The 17,910-nt window shown below is 43.1% G+C and overlaps 1 protein-coding gene across 2 annotated transcripts; it reads right to left on the bottom strand.

Moving 5' to 3' along the window:
- Positions 1 to 320: 320 nt before the first annotated feature.
- On the bottom strand, positions 321 to 6,923 carry LOC142245110 (endoribonuclease YbeY-like). Of its 2 annotated transcripts, none has more exons than XM_075317442.1 (4): positions 6,714 to 6,923; positions 4,979 to 5,107; positions 3,619 to 3,687; positions 321 to 535 (listed from the first exon to the last, which is right to left on the bottom strand). In XM_075317442.1, exons 1-4 carry the CDS (start codon positions 6,921 to 6,923, stop codon positions 440 to 442), a joined length of 504 nt encoding a protein of 167 aa, XP_075173557.1. In that variant the 3' UTR covers positions 321 to 439. The 2 variants fall into 2 exon arrangements, with proteins under 2 accessions (XP_075173557.1, XP_075173558.1); XM_075317443.1 differs by lacking the exon at positions 321 to 535 and adding an exon at positions 2,674 to 2,733.
- Positions 6,924 to 17,910: the final 10,987 nt, after the last annotated feature.

Below are 17,910 nucleotides of genomic sequence, written 5' to 3'. Positions count from 1 at the left end.
CGGCCTCAGTCTTCTTTTTCTTCTGATCAGACTTTTAGAACTTTTTGTCTAAATCTACTGAGATCATGTAACTCATTTTTGCCGATGTCATTCTTCACGACAACGTATAATTGGGTTAAGCAAAATCGTCATCCAATGTAAAAAAAAATTCACCATTAGATTTGCAAACTGGATAATGTACAGTCACGGCAATATCAGAATCCTCCCTTGTTTCTTGGCTCTCCTAATAATGGAACTTATCCCCAGGATAGTGATTCCAAAATTGCAATCAGCTGGTAATGATGGATTAGGGAATCATCTGTGATAGTATAAAGTGCAGAATCCTATAATTATCGCTAACCATCATGTCCTATACCGATGCATGACGTATGTATATAATTCCAGTTTCTCAGACGCCGCTTTCTCTGTTCTCCGTGCAGCTAATGACATGGAAGTGATATTATTCTTGGTCGTAATGCTCTGATGTCAGTGGGCTAAGTGCAGATCCAGTCGCTCGGTTTATCTCCATTAGAACTTCACTTTCCTTCTCAAACATCTGTGAGAGTGAACAAACGATATGAAAATAACTAGAATTTATTTATATTCATTAATACTAAATATATAAAATCTTGGGTTAACTTTTATATTAGTGTTCCTTTATAAAAAAAAAACGTATACTCTATGGAGCATAGAGACTAGAGCTGTCCTCAGAGGCCAGAAGACCTTTCTACAACAGATGAAAAATAAAAGCAGTATTGGGGAGCAGCAGCACAAATTTTGCCTGATTGCCAGGGATGAAATGAGAAATACACAACATAACAGCTTGCTGATTATATGCCCTCAAATCCAGAGCAGAAACATAATCAACATGTAAATGGGGTTCTCTGTGGACCACAGTCTCCTGGAATACATATAATATGGCTTGGTCACCCATTCGTAGGAAATAAGGAGGGGCATTTCTTATAGACATCCCATTTGTGTCTGTACTTAAAGGGGTTATCCACTACTAGGACAACCTCTTTGATTCCACATATTTCTCGAAGGTAAAATAATAAATACTATAATTACCCCCCATACCGGCGCCCTTCTAGCTATGTACGGGCTTGAGGTGCTGGAGATCACATGGAGTTGTGACTTCATGCGAGCCCTGCATCCAATCAGCACTGGCTTCCTTCTCAACGCCTTAGGACCAAATGAGTTAATCAACAGGAAGTGAGCTCACTTCCTGTTGATTATTCATTTGGTCCAAAGGTGGGGAGAAGGAAGCTGGCACAGATTGGATGCGGGGCTCTCATGATGTCAAAACCCCACATGAGCAACGGGAACGCGAACCACGGCACTGTTAGAAGGGCGCCAGTAAGGGATACAAGTATACTCTTTATTATTTACCTGGGAGAAACGTGAAAACAGAAGGGGTTGTCCTAGTAGTGGACAACCCCTTTAAATGTGTATGCACATCCTCTGTCTTCTGATGCGCACCGCGCCTCTGACTCCAGGATTTCTGCTTGCCAGATGGAATGTACAATGACAGTTAACACCTCCAGTATGGTTGCACTACTGGTCTAAAACCGTCTTCTTTCCCTTCTGGCTAGTAGGGGCAGTTCTGCCTCTGCAGCATGGAAGAAGTGCAAGGACACTGAAGCTGGCCGGACCCAGACAACTTCAGAGTGGCATTTACAAGCTATATAGTAAAAAGCCTTTAATCGCCTGCTTCTTGCCTAGGAAAAAGCCACTAAAGTGGTCGGTAACCAAGGCAACAAGCAATCAACTTTACAACTAAAAATATATCCATTTTTGAGGACAGGATTTTTAATGACAAGTACATTGCAAAGTTGCCTGTTTTTTACAAGCATTTTTAACCTTTAATGAACATGAGAAAACTTGTTTAAAAGGGATATTCTCTTTATTAATGAGTAAAATTGTAAAACAAGCAATATTGCAAATTACTTTTATATGGAAGTGAAGAGAGTTTTTACCCTTATAATTTACAGCTTGTTTCGTAGTTTAAAGGATGTTTAAATGTGGCAGTGCTTACAACCTCTCTCAATAGTTTGCACGCCCTGCTAGCGACACTGCACTGCTGTCTCCCAATCCGACCAGCTTCAGTGTAACTAAGGTCCTCGACTGCTGTGAAGGCAAAGCTGCCTCTGCTTGCAGTTTCTGAGAGCAGACAGTTAGGGCACGACTATGCCGCTAGTCTGCACTGTGAATCAAGCATTAGTGCTCTGCCTCCAGTTTGTAGGAAGCCGGGAGGCAGGGAGAGGCGCGCTCCTGAAGACTGAACCTGAAACAACCCATTTTATCTGGAGGCACTGGAAATTTGTAACAGGGCACAAAGCATTGGTTTCCTTTGCGATGAAACCGGTTACTAGATTAATGTTAATTGAACCACAGGCAGCATGACGCAGACGCTGGATGAGCGATTGCAGCCAGGTCTAAACATTCCGGCGTTTCAGAAAAAACATAGTTTGGAAATCTGGCTGGTGACTATTGGGAGAGATTTGACTTATCTTACGCGGTTCTTGTCTGGCATACATGGGACATACCTGTCAATAGAGTGGAGATATCCGCAGAAAAGCTGTCCGAGGAGCTCACTAAGGGAGTCAGGTTCTCCCTATAGTCTCCCTTTCAATTCATATTTTCTCTGAAATACTGAACTGTTTCAAAGTAAAACTTACCTGACTTTAATTGTGCAGCCAACATCTGATTCATGCTGCCCGTTACTGAGGCAGCATTAATCTATTAACAGGTTCCCTATAATAATTAATAATGCAAATATAAACCATTATTATATACCGTACTCATGTCAAGCTAAAAGCTTGCAATATCAGCAAAATCTTAACACTAGAACTACTGAGGTAGTCATTTTGACTACTTTGCACCATGTATTTCTATATAGGTGTGATGAGTCCAGTAGTTCTAGTGTTAAAAGGAACCAGTCACCAGGTTTTTCCCCTATAAGCTGCGGTCACCACCAGTAAGCTCTTATATACAGTATTCTGTAATTCTGTATATAAGAGCCCAGGCTGCTGTGTAGAACATAAAAACACCTTTATAATACTCACCTGTGGGGTGGCTGGGCTCAATAGGCGTCGATGGTCCTGGTCCGTCACCTCCTCTCTTCCATCGCCTTCCTCTTTCCCTACTCCATATGGATGACGTGTCCTACCTACTACATCATCCACATAGAGAGGCCTGCATTGCACTCCTGCACATGCGCTTCTCTCTGTACTGCTGAGGGCAGAGCAAACTACTGTAATGTGCAGGGAATGGTCAAAGACCACCGGCGCATGCGCACTACAATACTTTGCTGTCCTCAGCAGGGCAGAGAGAAGTGCAGGAGGGCAGCGGAGGCCTCTGTGTGGATGATGTAGGACGAGTCAGCCACAAGGAGCTGGGAATGACATTGGTGATGGAAAGAAGAGAGGAGGCGCCGGACCGAGGCCAGAGATTCCCATCGGACCAGACCGCCCCTCAGGTGAGTATAATGAAGATTTTTTTTATATTATACAGAGTGGTCTGGGCTCTTAGATACAATATTCTAGAATGCTGTATATAAGCGCTCACTGGTGGTGGCCACAGCTTTTAGGGGAAAAACCTGGTGATAGGTTCTCTTTAATAAGAAAAGAAACAACTAACCTTTTTCCAGTCTTCTGGACTATGATGTGTATAACCAAGCAGGTGACATAAGCCGTGTACTGCTGTCACCTGGGAGAAACATAATTTTTTATATGTGAATCTTCTGGAAGTAGAAATATAAATATTCACTAGAAGGAACAACGCACTCAAATGTAATCTTTATATGTGACAGATTCGCTGACTATACTTACTGGTGGAGGCGCAGACACTGCACAGTGGAATTAAAGGGAATCTGTCACCAGGTTTTTGCCATCTAATCTGAGAGCAGTATAATGTAGGGGCAGAGACCCCGATTAAAGTGATGTGTCACTTACTGAGCTGTTTACTGTCATTTTAATAAAATCACTGTTTTCTCTGCTGCAGATCTAGCAGTTAGTCAGTGCTCATGAATATGCTGGACTACCTGCAGCACGCCAAGTAGTCCTGTAATGATAATCTACTGATGATTAATCAGTGATTTATCAAAACTACACTAAGCAGCCCAGTAAGTGACACATCACTGGAATCAGGGTCTTTGTCTCTACATTATGCTGCTCTCAGATTAGGTCACAAAACCTGGTGACAGATTCCCTTAAGGCTGGAGTCACACTTGTGAGTGACTCGGCAAGTCTCGCATCGGCATCACCTGGCACGGCCGCACACTCTCTGGACAGGAGCGTCTCAGCTGCATAGAAATACATGTAGCCGACCCGCTCCAGTCAGGAGAGTGTGTGGCCGTGCCAGGTGATGCCGATGCGAGACTCGTGCGAGTCCCTTACAAGTGTGAAGCCGGCCTAAATGTTTCACCAGCAGATTTGTCAGAGCTTTTCCCTTCAATCTTCAGTACTGCTCTTAGGCCCTGTGCGCACTAGGCATTTTTACCCGTGGATTTGCTGCAGAAATTTCTTGAGAAATGTTTGAAATCTTTCTGCAGACATTTCCCAGCAAAACCTATGGGGAAAAAAAATAGCTGTGCGCACGCTGCGTTTTTTTCTCAGGAAAATTCTTTGTGAAGATTTTCTTGAGAAAATTTCTTGAGAAAATGTGCATGTCACTTCTTTTCCGCAGGTACCTAAGGTATACCCCCGGTATTTCACTCTATTCACTGTAATGTAATCGCGAAATTCCGGAAAGGGGATAGGGGAATCGGAATAGGGGAAACCATTCTTAACCCCTTTTTTAACCCAAGTAGAAGTATAATGGTCCAGGCAGTAAATCCTCTGACTACTGCCTACAGTGATCTGCTCATCTCCAAGTTCTTATCCAACTCATCTCAGATCCTATTTCTATGTCATACCTCACAACAACCAACCTATGAGCTACAGAGAATTGTTACTGACAGCTCGATAACACCATAAGATTTGCATTCTCCATAACTTACAGTCAAGACATTGTTAAAATCCTCCTTTTCTTGACACTGGTGATATATAAACTCTACTCCAAGGTAAATGTCTCCTAAATTGTATTCATCTGGGAATGGTGGATTAGGTAACAATCCGGGGCACAAATTCTGGAAGTATACAAGGAGCACACACAGTCAGATGTAGCGAACACATATTGTATATCATTGCAATTACTTAAAGCACCACTCCAGCATTTTTTAGTTTTTTTTTTCAGCGTTGGAATGCTTTAAATCTAAATCCTCTGCCCCCGGTCTTATACTCAAGCCTGCTTTACACGTTGCAATTTCGCATACGATATCGTATGCGATTTGCAACGCTCCCATCGTATGTGCAGCACGTTCAATTTGTTGAACGTTCCGCACAAACGATTAACCCCCGTCACACGTACTTACCTTCCATACGACCTCGATGTGGGCGGCGAACGTCCACTTCCTGGAGTGGGAGGGACGTTTGGTGTCACATCGACGTCACGCGGCAGCCGGCCAATAGAAGCGGAGGGGCGGAGCTGAGCGGGACGTAAACCTCCCACCCACCTCCTTCCTTCCGCATTGTGGGCCGGGAGCCGCAGGACGTAGGTAAGATCTGTTCATCGTTCCCGGGGTGTCACACACTGCGATGTGCGCTACCCCGGGTACAATGAACAATCTGACGTTCAATTCGTCAGGAATGAACGACGTGCATGCGATGAATGGTTTTTCGTTCAATCGCAATTGCACATCGCTGTCACACGCTACAACATACCTTACGATGCCGGATGTGCGTCACCTACGACGTGACCCCGCCGACACATCGTAAGATATCTTGTAGCGTGTAAAGCGGGCTTCATTCTCTGCCATCTTCACCTTCTATCGCCACCGTTCCGGTCAGTCTTGGGCAGTGTTTCATGGAGCGCGCCAGTGGTCACAACTCAATACAAGTCTATGAGAGCCTCTTTCTGGCTCACAATGACTTGCCTTTGGAGCTTGTGAAGTAACTTCTTCCCAGTCAGAATTTGTCATCACAAGATGGTACAGCGAAAACAAAAAAAGGTTAAGACGTCGGAGGGTAAGTATAAGACTTAGATGTAGGCCGGTGTCACAATTGCAAGGGACTCGCGCAAAAATTGAGTCGCATCACCCGTCACGGCCTGCTGCTCTTTGGGCAGGAGTGTGCAGCAGTATAAAAATACATGTAGCTGCACACTCCTGTACGGAGAGCGGCAGGCCATGACGGGTGATGCGACCTCAATTCTCGCGCGAGTCACTCCAGCCTTAAAGCTGCACTCCAGCGGTGAAATACCGAAAAAAACCTCTGGAGTGGTGCTTTAAAGTCAGCCTTTCACCAGGTCAAAAGTGTTTATTTTATTCCCATTGCTCCCATTGAGTATTAAGATGTTTTGTTGTTTTTTTTTTTAAATCCACCATATGGTTCTAGAGGCCTAGATCTGTTTATTTAGTGCTAATTTTTGACATATTTACCAAGGGGGTGAGGCTGAAAGGTTTTGTTGGGGCTTATCTTTAGACTTCTGCATTATAAAACTGAGCCATGCCCCCTTGGTAAAGAGAATAAAAAGCACTAAATAAAAAGGTCCATATCTCTGGAACCGTATGGCGGATTTTGTTTTCTTAAATGAATACTCAGGGGAGAAGCCACCATAAAATAGGAGCAAAAACAGCCCACTGTTGAGATGGTGACAGGTTCCCTTACAGATAACCTGCTCTGCTGTTTCTGTACCTCATGGAATGGAAATGACAGCACGTCCGTAGCTTTGTCTTGCTGTCTGTAAAGTCTGTTCAGGTGTCGTATCTTTGTATCATTTATACATATTACCCCGACATCAAACCTCTCCACGCGGAGACACTTTCTGGCAATTTCTAGATTCTTGCGTAAATGGGCTCTGCGGAGAGGGATCACGTGCTGCAGGTTCCGGATAAGAAGAGACATTACCCTGTTGAGACAAGTAATACTTAGAGACTTGGCGCTTTGGTGTTCTCCCCTTTTTGTTAGAAGAGTTTTTAAATAGTGATGGGCGGACTCTCAGATTTATGAGATCAGCGCGTTTAGCTGGACTTTTAAAAAAAACAGCAAAAAAAACGGTTCCAGCCCGGAATTGATCCCTGATATCTGGCTGGACGCCGGTCACCATATAAGTCTATGGGGACCAGAATTTGGTGCTTTCTTTTCTTTATTTATTTAGTTTTACACCAATCTACAGTGACCCACAGACAGGTTCTGTGATTGCAAGCAGCCAAAAACTACACTGTCCCACAGGCTGGGGGCGAGTCTGACTGCAACCAATCACAGACACCAGAACTGCCGGTGGGCGGGGGAAGCAGTGAATATGTATGAGGCTAATGAGCAGCCCTGGAAGAAGAGTGAGCAACCCGGAAGCAGTTACAGCCGCGTTGGGGACTCCGTAAGTATAGTGTGATTGCTTTATTTTTTTTTATTTCCCAAGTTGCCGGATCAGGCACCCGGATACTTTTTAAGCCGCACGGATATAGACTTTTAAAGTCCTGGTCCGCCCATCACTATTCTTGGACAATAAAATGAACATGAAGTTTTCCTTCTCCAGTCAACAATCAACTCTATTCAGAGGGATAAACAGACAGAAAACATTAAATTTCCTTTCAGCTTTACTAAAAGGAAAATTAAATGCGTTGAGTGGGACTAAATAGCCGCGGACCTCCTGTGTCTGATGGATAGATCAGCATTAGGCTAATTTCACACATCAGTTTTTTTCCATCAGGCACAATCCGGAAAAAAAACACGGGTAAAACGGATCCGGCGCCGGATCCATTTTATCCCCATTGATTTGTATTAGCGCTGGATTGTGCCTGATGGCCTTGCGTTGCATCCGGCTTTTGCCGGATCCGTCATAATTGCCTAAAGCGGCAGCCAAAGGGAACGTATCTTGTAACGTTTTTTTGTCCGGCAAAAAAACCGCATCACGCCGGATCCGGCATGTTTTACAATGGAAGCCTATAGACACCAGATCCGGCGTAATGCGGTAAAAAACGGATGCGGCCGCCGGATCCGTTTTTGTAAACTGAGCATGCTTCGATGTATTGAAAAAAACAGATCCAGCAAAAAAAACGGACAAAAAGGATGCAAAAACGGATGCGCCGGATCTGTTTTTTGACGGATCAGGTATATTGGAACTGGCAAAAAAAAGGATCAAAGCACATCAGTTTTTGCATATTCTGCGCCGGATCCGTTGCATCATGCACATGCCGGATTGTGCCTGATGCCAAAAACTGATGTGTGAAATTAGCCTTAGGAGATCCGGTGGTTGTCCGACACACAGCTCGCCAGCCATTCAGCTGAAACCTGCCACAAACGGTTACTGGCTGAGTTCACATGTCTAGTAATCATTCGTCAGAACAGATCCTGCAGCAATTTGTTGGCAAAAAAGTTATAAGTAAATCAATACAGTTTTGTCAAAGCCAAATACCAGGATGTATCAAATACCAAGCAGCTTTATTTAAACTATGACATGCCAACAAAAGGCAAAAAACAGCATAAAAAAAGTGTTAAGAACGCATGTTAAAGAAAATAAGTAACCTAATATACATAATAGCTGCCGAAATTTTGCAACATTGAAAACTCATCGTGGGCACACAGCGTCAGGCCACGTACACACGTTGAGTTTTTGGTGATTTTTTTACTTCAGTATTTGTAGCTAAAACCAGGGGTGGGTGATAAATACAGAAGTGGTGCCCGTGTTTCTATTATACTTTTCCTCTGATTGTACCACTCCTGGATTTGGCTACAAATACTGAGGTAAAAGCCTCACCAAATACTCAATGTGTGCACATGGCCTTAAAGGTTTTTTTTTCCCCATGAACAAAGGTCATTTGGAAGTTTATTTTTATGAATAGATCATGGAATAATAATACATTTCACCATTGTATGTGTATAAATAAACAAAAAAATGTTCCTGTGCGGAGATAACCTTATATACTGTATGTGTCCCTGCTATATACTGTGTAATGGCCGTGACTGACGGTACAGATACATGGTTTGATCATACCACATCTCCTGGGCAGAGGAGGATGTGAGTATACAGACATTACAGCACTGATCACAGCTGATTCTTTCTGTGAGGTAAAACATTTTCCTGCCTGTTTTTTAAAAAAATGTTTTACCTCAAAGAAGGAATAATTTGTGATCCCATGCTATGTTTGTATACTTTATTACTTCCTCCCTGGCCCAGGAATTGTGGTATGATCAGACCACGTCCCTGTACGGTCAGACACAGTACATAGCAAGGACATATATATAAGAATATCTCAGCAAAGGAACATTTTTTTAAAACAGGCAGAAAAATTATTTACCTCACAGAATGAATCATCTGTGATCCTGTGACGTAATGTCTTTAAACTCTTTTGCGCCCTCCCCTGTTCAGGAGATGAGGTATGATCAGACTATGTCCCTATACAGTCAGACACAGCCATTACACAGTACATAGCAGGGTCATATATATATATATATATATAGATATATATATATATATATATATATATATATATATATATATATCTATATATATATATATATATATCTATATATGTATATATATATATGTATATATATAATATATATATATATATATACATGTGTTTATATATATATATATATATATATATATATTTATTATATATAAAAATATAAAATATATATATAAAATATTTATTATCACAGCATAGGGACAATTTTTTAAACACATCCAACTGTGGAGATTATTATTATTCCAAGATCTACTGATTATAATGATCTTTGTTAGTAGGAAATCCCCTTTAGGCCCTGTGCGCACTGGGAAACGGAATTTTCTTAAGAAAATTCCGCAGGGTCTGAAAGATTACCGCACCGGCGGTAAAAAACTGCGGCAAACCGCACCCAAAAACCGCATGCGGTTTGCCGCGGTTTTACCGCGGTATTGTTCACGGTTATGCCGCGGTTTTGCTGAGTGCGGGTTGGTACATGTGTTTTATTGCATTCAATGCAATAAAGCACATTGAAAAAAAAAAATGATTTCCTTCTGAGATAGATAGTAGATAAATAGACAAATAGATAGAAGAATAGATAGAGGGTTAGATAGAGGGATAGATAGATAGAGGACAGATCGCTGCATTTCTCCCGAGCGGTAGTGAGTTCACATTACCGGCCGTGGGAAATGCCCTGTGGTTACCTCTGCTGTCTCGCTACGAGGCTGCATTCAGTAGTGTCAGTCGCGGCTGGATGCAAGCATCGCAGGACTTGGATTACGCCGGAGCTGTGTGTTTTGGTGGGGTTAATAAAAGGGTGAACGAGGAGGCTTATTTGTGTTTTATTTAAAATAAAGGATTTTTCGGTGTGTGTGTTTTTTCACTTTACTTACGGGTTGATCATATCAGCTGTCACATAGACGCTACCTTGACCAAGCCTGGACTTAGTGGCGGCGATCCGCCGCCATTAACTCCTTATTACCCTGTCTGCCACCGCATCACGGCAACAGGAAAAGCTGGGGGCACTCCGGTACTGCCGCATAATGGATGCGACAGTCCCGGGGCAGCTGCGGGCTGATATTCTCGGCTGCGGAAAGGAGGGGGACATTAACCCTGCCCCCTGTCCTCCCCAGCCTGAGAATACCGGGTCGCCGCTGTGTGCTTACCTCGGCTGGAAGGTAAAAATACGGCAGTGCCCACATGTTTTTTTTTTCTATATTTCCGTTTGATTTCTATGTGTATTCTATATGTCTGTGTGTGTGTGATGTGTGTGTATCCTATGTCTGTGATCTGTGTGTTTACTCTGCTCCGGTTCCTCTTCCTGTCATAATGACATCACTTCCCTGCAAACCGCAGGCAGCGATGTACATTATCGCAGGTAAACCGCAAAATACCGCAGGGAATAACGCAAGAAAACGCAATGAACCGCGCAGAATTTGCTGCTTGCGTTCACGATTACATTGCAGTGAATGGAGTGAAATCCCGCAGCGACGTGCGGAAAAGAAGTGACATGCAATTGTTTTTGCTGCGGGAATCCCTCAGCAACACATGCAGCTGTCAAAATCCGCATAGTGCGCACAGCATTTTTTTTTCCCATAGGTTTTGCTGGTGAATCACTGCAGAGATGTTATGAACATTTTCTGCAGCGAAACATGCAGCAAATCCGCAGGAAATATGTGGCAAAAATCGGCAAGTGCGCACAGGGCCTTAAAGTGAACCTGTCAGGTGCAATATGTACCCAGGACCACAAGCAGTTCTGGGTGTATATTGCTAATCCCTGCCTAACTGTCGCTGTATACACTAGCATAAATAAAGAGATCTTTAGAAAAAGTATTCTATTACCATATGCTAATGAGCGCAGGGACTAGTCCCCTGGGCGTTAGTTCCCCGGCCAGTCGCCCCTCATTAGCATGTTAGTGTGTCCCTGTGGACGTTCTAACATGCTAATGAATGTGCAGCGTCAGAGGATGATCTCACTCACCTCTCTGCCACCATCGCGTACTCTGTGAGATTTCGACTCAGTGTGCATGACCCCGGACTTTCAGTCATGCGCACTATGAAACCGGGTGTACGCGTCCCGGCTTCAAACTGAAGTAGTGCGCATAACCCAAACTCCGGTGTCATGCGCAAAGAGCCAAAATCCCCCGTCGGACGAGATGGTGGAGGAGAGGTGACAGATAATCCTCTGACGCTGCACATTCATTAGCATGTTAGCACACCCATAGGTATATAGAATAGAATCTGGCTCACATATTAAATTAGGTGCCACCGAGAAAAGAGTCAGTTGTGCAAAAAGTCAGCTCGGGCACTCAAAGAAATGAAAAATAGAGAATATTGATGCTTATTGATGCCAATTTTATTCATGCAAATGTCTGTGTTATTATGACGTTTCGGCCATACAATTTTGGCCTTTATCAAATAAATGTACTGAAAGAACAAAAGAAAAATAAAATATCAAATCTCACATACATGTACAATCAATTTTACACATAGCGCATAGAACAAAAATATGGCGAATGTCTTTGACATAGAACAAATCATATAATAAACAAAAACCTTGATGCACACTTGTGTGAATAATCAATGATTAATCGATTGAGAGACCCTAGTGTACATAGTACATAAGTACAAAGTTATCACAATGTAAAAAATACATACCGCAGGAAACGTATATGAAGTTTAGACTGGTGAAATTAGGTTCACATGTGCTGACCAATGGTACATTAGTGATCAACCTGAAGTAGAAAACAGACTCGTCTTGAGAAAATTATATATACTTTATGTATAGATGTAAGTAGGGGACCGTAGGTAAAGTCTGAGACAGAAGGTGTATAGACTACAGAGAATTTTCTGTGAGGTTTACCTTTGCTACTGTCTATATGATATATCACTTGAAGACCCAATGTTCATTAGAATGCTGTGGTGTATGGTCCGCTAAATGGCATAAGATATAAGGAAAGCAGTGAGCATTAGATTACGACATCCATCCAGTGAAGGGGGAGAGGGCAGGGGCACCCTACCGATTAAATTACCATATGGAGAAAAAGAAGTAATGCAGTGTTACCTTAATTATTGTCTATGGAATAGACCTCTCAGGGGGCTCATGTTCAATAGGTTGCTTTGTGGGACCCACCAAGTTACTTTAAATATAAGGAATAAAAGACAAAATGAGAAACACAGAAGGGATATATGCAGAGGATGAGACATTTGTCACTCACCACTATGTGTGTCAAGATAGATACAGCTTGTAGTCCTATAGATTTAGAATGTACAGAGACTGTGTATCAATATACACCCCCAAGCTAGGTTCAGTGAGCGTATAAACATACTAAAGGATGTCACCAACCTTATTACATTGTCAAAAGCTCCTTAGGATATAAGGGCCCCATGTCTATCGACCCCCTGTGAAGATCTATAAGATTTATAGAATTAGAAAAATACGTTGGCTTTTCAAAGAGAATATATGTCCTTATTGATTACCTGGGTGTGCCAGATGCAGTGGTGATTCAGTAGGGATTACACTGTCAGTGTTCTCCTTAGGGTATGAAGGCCCTGTGTCTACAGCCCCCCTGTGAAGATCTATAAGATTGTCACAATCAATTACCATATTACATTGATCATTCCAAGAGGGGTAGATCCCTTGTAGATTACCTGAGTATGCAAAATGCAGTGGTGATTCCGTGAGGATGAAGGCTGTGTGGTGACCGGAGGTGCCGATGAGTGCCTGGCGGCCGCCATTTAAAGCTATAGCACGTGTACAGGAAATCCTGTAAGTGGAACGCAGCGCCGTCCGTGGAACGGACTAACGCGCACGCGCAGGGGGCACCCCGGCTGGGAATGCCCCCCGCGCATGCGCACAGGCGGACCACAGGCGGCGTGACGCTGGCCGTGGAGCGCGAGCGCGCGCACAAGCGGGGAAACCCGCACGCGCGCGCGCCAGCGCCCTACACACAGCGTAAGGAAGTGAAGGACGTGACTCCCGTGTATGGCTGACGCTGACGCTCTGGTAGGATGTCTGATAAGTATGCCGTTTATCGTGAGAATCAGAAAAACGCCACTTGTACACACGGTCCCTTTGATAATCCTCCTGGTCCCTGATAAACTTAGATCTTTTTCGGTCTTGTAATGTTTTTCTAAATTCAGTGATAGTCTCTTGAGTCCGAGTCTTGATGTTATTCCACTCTGCTGTGGGAAGCGTATTGGTTAATTGCTCCTCGATGCTGCGTATCTGGTTGGTAGTATCCGTGATCTCTTGCTGCAGGTAGTCAATAGTGAGTATAATAATGTCCATTGAACATTTATTAAGGATTCCTTCAAATTTATTGCAGAACGTTGGATTATCAGAGAATAATGTAGGCCGGAGTGGGACCCTCAAGCCACGAGGAATCCTCTTTGTCTTAAAATATTCAGCTAACGTGATGGAATGAAGTTCAAATGCCGTTAATTTTCTATAGACTTTCTCGTAGTCCCTGGATCTTGTTTCCTCTGCCGGGATGGTCAAAAAAGTACCAGAGGTGGTAACTTTAGATAAAATAGATGAGGTCTCTTCCTCGTTGAAGGATAATGTAGCAAAATACATGAGTAAAGGTTATAGAAAGTTGGAGCTCAGAAAAAATACGTCCAATATATAGAATAGAATCTGGCTCACATATTAAATTAGGTGCCACCGAGAAAAGAGTCAGTTGTGCAAAAAGTCAGCTCGGGCACTCAAAGAAATGAAAAATAGAGAATATTGATGCTTATTGAAACCCATTTAGATTATACGGGACATCCGAACAGTTAAGACTGATGGAATATTGATATAATTAGTTCATAATATTATTGACGTGTTGCTTTGATCTTTCATAAGACTAATTTCCTTTCTTCTTTATTCCCTAGGCACCTTAAATCGTCGGCACGGAAGTCACAATACCATTACATCACGTTTACCTCGGGATCACCTATGAATCACCTATAATACACTTATCCTGTGTGTGTGCGCATCCATGCGCGCCGCGGGCAATATAGACCCGTGCCCGCGCCTGCGTCAGCCATACACGGGAGTCACGTCCTTCACTTCCTTACGGTGTATGTGGGGCGCTGGCGCGCGCGGGTTTCCCCGCTTGTGCGCGCGCTCGCGCTCCACGGCCAGCGTCACGCCGCCTGTGGTCGCCTGTGCGCATGCGCGGGGGGCATTCCCAGCCGGGGTGCCCCCTGCGCGTGCGCGTTAGTGCGTTCCACGGACGGCGCTGCGTTCCACTTACAGGATTTCCTGTACACGTGCTATAGCTGTAAATGGCGGCCGCCAGGCACTCATCGGCACCTCCGGTCACCACACAGCCTTCATCCCCACGGAATCACCACTGCATTTTGCATACTCAAGTAATCTACAAGGGATCTACCCCTCTTGGAATGATCAATGTAATATGGTAATTGATTGTGACAATCTTATAGATCTTCACAGGGGGGCTGTAGACACAGGGCCTTCATACCCTAAGGAGAACACTGACAGTGTAATCCCTACTGAATCACCACTGCATCTGGCACACCCAGGTAATCAATAAGGACATATATTCTCTTTGAAAAGCCAACGTATTTTTCTAATTCTATAAATCTTATAGATCTTCACAGGGGGTCGATAGACATGGGGCCCTTATATCCTAAGGAGCTTTTGACAATGTAATAAGGTTGGTGACATCCTTTAGTATGTTTATACGCTCACTGACTGAACCTAGCTTGGGGGTGTATATTGATACACAGTCTCTGTACATTCTAAATCTATAGGACTACAAGCTGTATCTATCTTGACACACATAGTGGTGAGTGACAAATGTCTCATCCTCTGCATATATCCCTTCCGTGTTTCTCATTTTGTCTTTTATTCCTTATATTTAAAGTAACTTGGTGGGTCCCACAAAGCAACCTATTGAACATGAGCCCCCTGAGAGGTCTATTCCATAGACAATAATTAAGGTAACACTGCATTACTTCTTTTTCTCCATATGGTAATTTAATCGGTAGGGTGCCCCTGCCCTCTCCCCCTTCACTGGATGGATGTCATAATCTAATGCTCACTGCTTTCCTTATATCTTATGCCATTTAGCGGACCATACACCACAGCATTCTAATGAACATTGGGTCTTCAAGTGATATATCATATAGACAGTAGCAAAGGTAAACCTCACAGAAAATTCTCTGTAGTCTATACACCTTCTGTCTCAGACTTTACCTACGGTCCCCTACTTACATCTATACATAAAGTATATATAATTTTCTCAAGACGAGTCTGTTTTCTACTTCAGGTTGATCACTAATGTACCATTGGTCAGCACATGTGAACCTAATTTCACCAGTCTAAACTTCATATACGTTTCCTGCGGTATGTATTTTTTACATTGTGATAACTTTGTACTTATGTACTATGTACACTAGGGTCTCTCAATCGATTAATCATTGATTATTCACACAAGTGTGCATCAAGGTTTTTGTTTATTATATGATTTGTTCTATGTCAAAGACATTCGCCATATTTTTGTTCTATGGGCTATGTGTAAAATTGATTGTACATGTATGTGAGATTTGATATTGTATTTTTCTTTTGTTCTTTCAGTACATTTATTTGATAAAGGCCAAAATTGTATGGCCGAAACGTCATAATAACACAGACCTTTGCATGAATAAAATTGGCATCAATAAGCATCAATATTCTCTATTTTTCATTTCTTTGAGTGCCCGAGCTGACTTTTAGCACACCCATAGGGACATACTAACATGCCAATAGAGCCGACTGGTTAGGGAACTAACGCCCTTTTGGGACTAGTCCCTGCACTCATTAGCATATCATAAAGGATCTTTAGAAATACTTTTTCTAATGATCACTTTATCTATGCTAGTGTATACAGGGACGGTTAGGCAAGGATTAGCTATATACACCCAGAACTGCTCGTGTTTCTGGGGGCATATTGCACCTGACAGGTTCCCTTTAAAGTAACCGCTGTGCGATATGAAGTCTGGCTGGACAAAGCACACGAGACACGGCCTCAGTCACACTGGACTGGTAAACACACCATATCCTGCCAGCCACGGACTGTATGGAGTTAAAAAAAAATAAATCACGTGACGAGAGCCGAGCGCACCGCGTCCAATCACTTACGTTATGTACGGGCTTGTGCTCCTGGACTCTGCACGAAAGCGGAACTTTCACTGTGAGACAGGGGGGAACCATACTTCTGATGGGCCGAGAACACACCGGAAGTAAGGCTGTTTAGACCGGAAGTTGATGGGGTTTTTTTTAATTTCGGTTATTTTTCTCTTAGAAGAGGTGCAGCGGCCGGCACTGCAAGCGAATGTGTGAGTAGCGGTGTTAGCTGCCCGTCCCCCTCCTCCCGCTGTGTGATGTGTCCCCTCTGGCTCGTAGTTACCGCGTGTTGTGTCTCCACAAGTCTTTTGGTTTTCGTTCTCGGAGAATGCTGAAGCTTGTGGTTCCCCTGGTCACATGACTGATCCTCTTCTGTGGTATAATATAAGCGGCTGTTGTATGGAGTTCTGGTTGGATGTCCCTTTCTGGTTGGGATGTTTTGATTATGGAGAGCTGTATGGCGCAGTCTCAGGAGGAGCAGTGTATTGATTTTCCTGATATTTACTGATGTCACTTTTGAAGCCAGTGACATAGGGACCCAGTTCAAGGGTTTGTCCAAGAATTAAAGGTTATCTATCATTAAGGCCAATTTATTTCATTTTTACTTAAAGGTTTATTCCAAGATCCCATCCCAATAGGTAATAGGTGTAATAATATCATCAAATACGTCCAATTAACCATATAACCTTTATGACCATAATTGCAGTTACAGTGCCACCCCAAGGTCACATTACCGCACGCACAAACTCTATATCAATGCATGAAAAACAGGAGGAAAGGGAGTACAATGTGCAAATATTTTTATTATCAAAATAAGGGGGAAACAAGGGGCTCTGGTGAATAAACATAAAAATTGGGTGTTTAAAAACACGTAACAGAGGGAGGGACTTGAAATGGCATATGATATATGATCAAACTCATATAAATGTATAATGGGTACAGTCACATCAGAATTGCGTATATACAGACAAGATAAAAAAAAAGAGAATTTTGTTACTTACCGTAAATTCTTTTTCTTATAGTTCCGACATGGGAGACCCAAACCATGGGTGTATAGCTTCTGCCTCCGGAGGACACACAAAGTACTACACTAAAAAGTGTAGCTCCTCCCTCTGAGCATATACACCCCCTGGATGAAGGAATCCAACCCAGTTTAGTGCAAAAGCTGAAGGAGGACATCCACCCACAAGTAGATATAGAGTAAAAACCCGGAACAACCGGAACCTCTGTCTACAACAACAGCCGGTGAAAACACACGGAACAAGAACTGCCAACAGGCAACAGGGAGGGTGCTGGGTCTCCCATGTCGGAACTATAAGAAAAAGAA

The sequence above is a fragment of the Anomaloglossus baeobatrachus genome, chromosome 7, assembly GCF_048569485.1.
Source record: "Anomaloglossus baeobatrachus isolate aAnoBae1 chromosome 7, aAnoBae1.hap1, whole genome shotgun sequence".
Lineage (NCBI taxonomy): Eukaryota > Metazoa > Chordata > Amphibia > Anura > Aromobatidae > Anomaloglossus > Anomaloglossus baeobatrachus.
Note: the sequence above shows the minus strand (reverse complement) of the source record. Positions and strands in the feature narration are given on the sequence as shown.

Bases quoted from the DNA above. Each gene is read 5' to 3' on its own strand.
- LOC142245110 (XM_075317442.1), bottom strand. From the start codon at position 6,923: ATGTCTCTTCTTATCCGGAACCTGCAGCACGTGATCCCTCTCCGCAGA. The intron at 5,108-6,713 runs GTACAGAAACAG...GTATACTTCCAG, and splicing joins TGTCATTTCCATTCCATGAG to AATTTGTGCCCCGGATTGTT. The intron at 536-3,618 runs GTTAGTTGTTTC...TCACTCTCACAG, and splicing joins GTCCAGAAGACTGGAAAAAG to ATGTTTGAGAAGGAAAGTGA.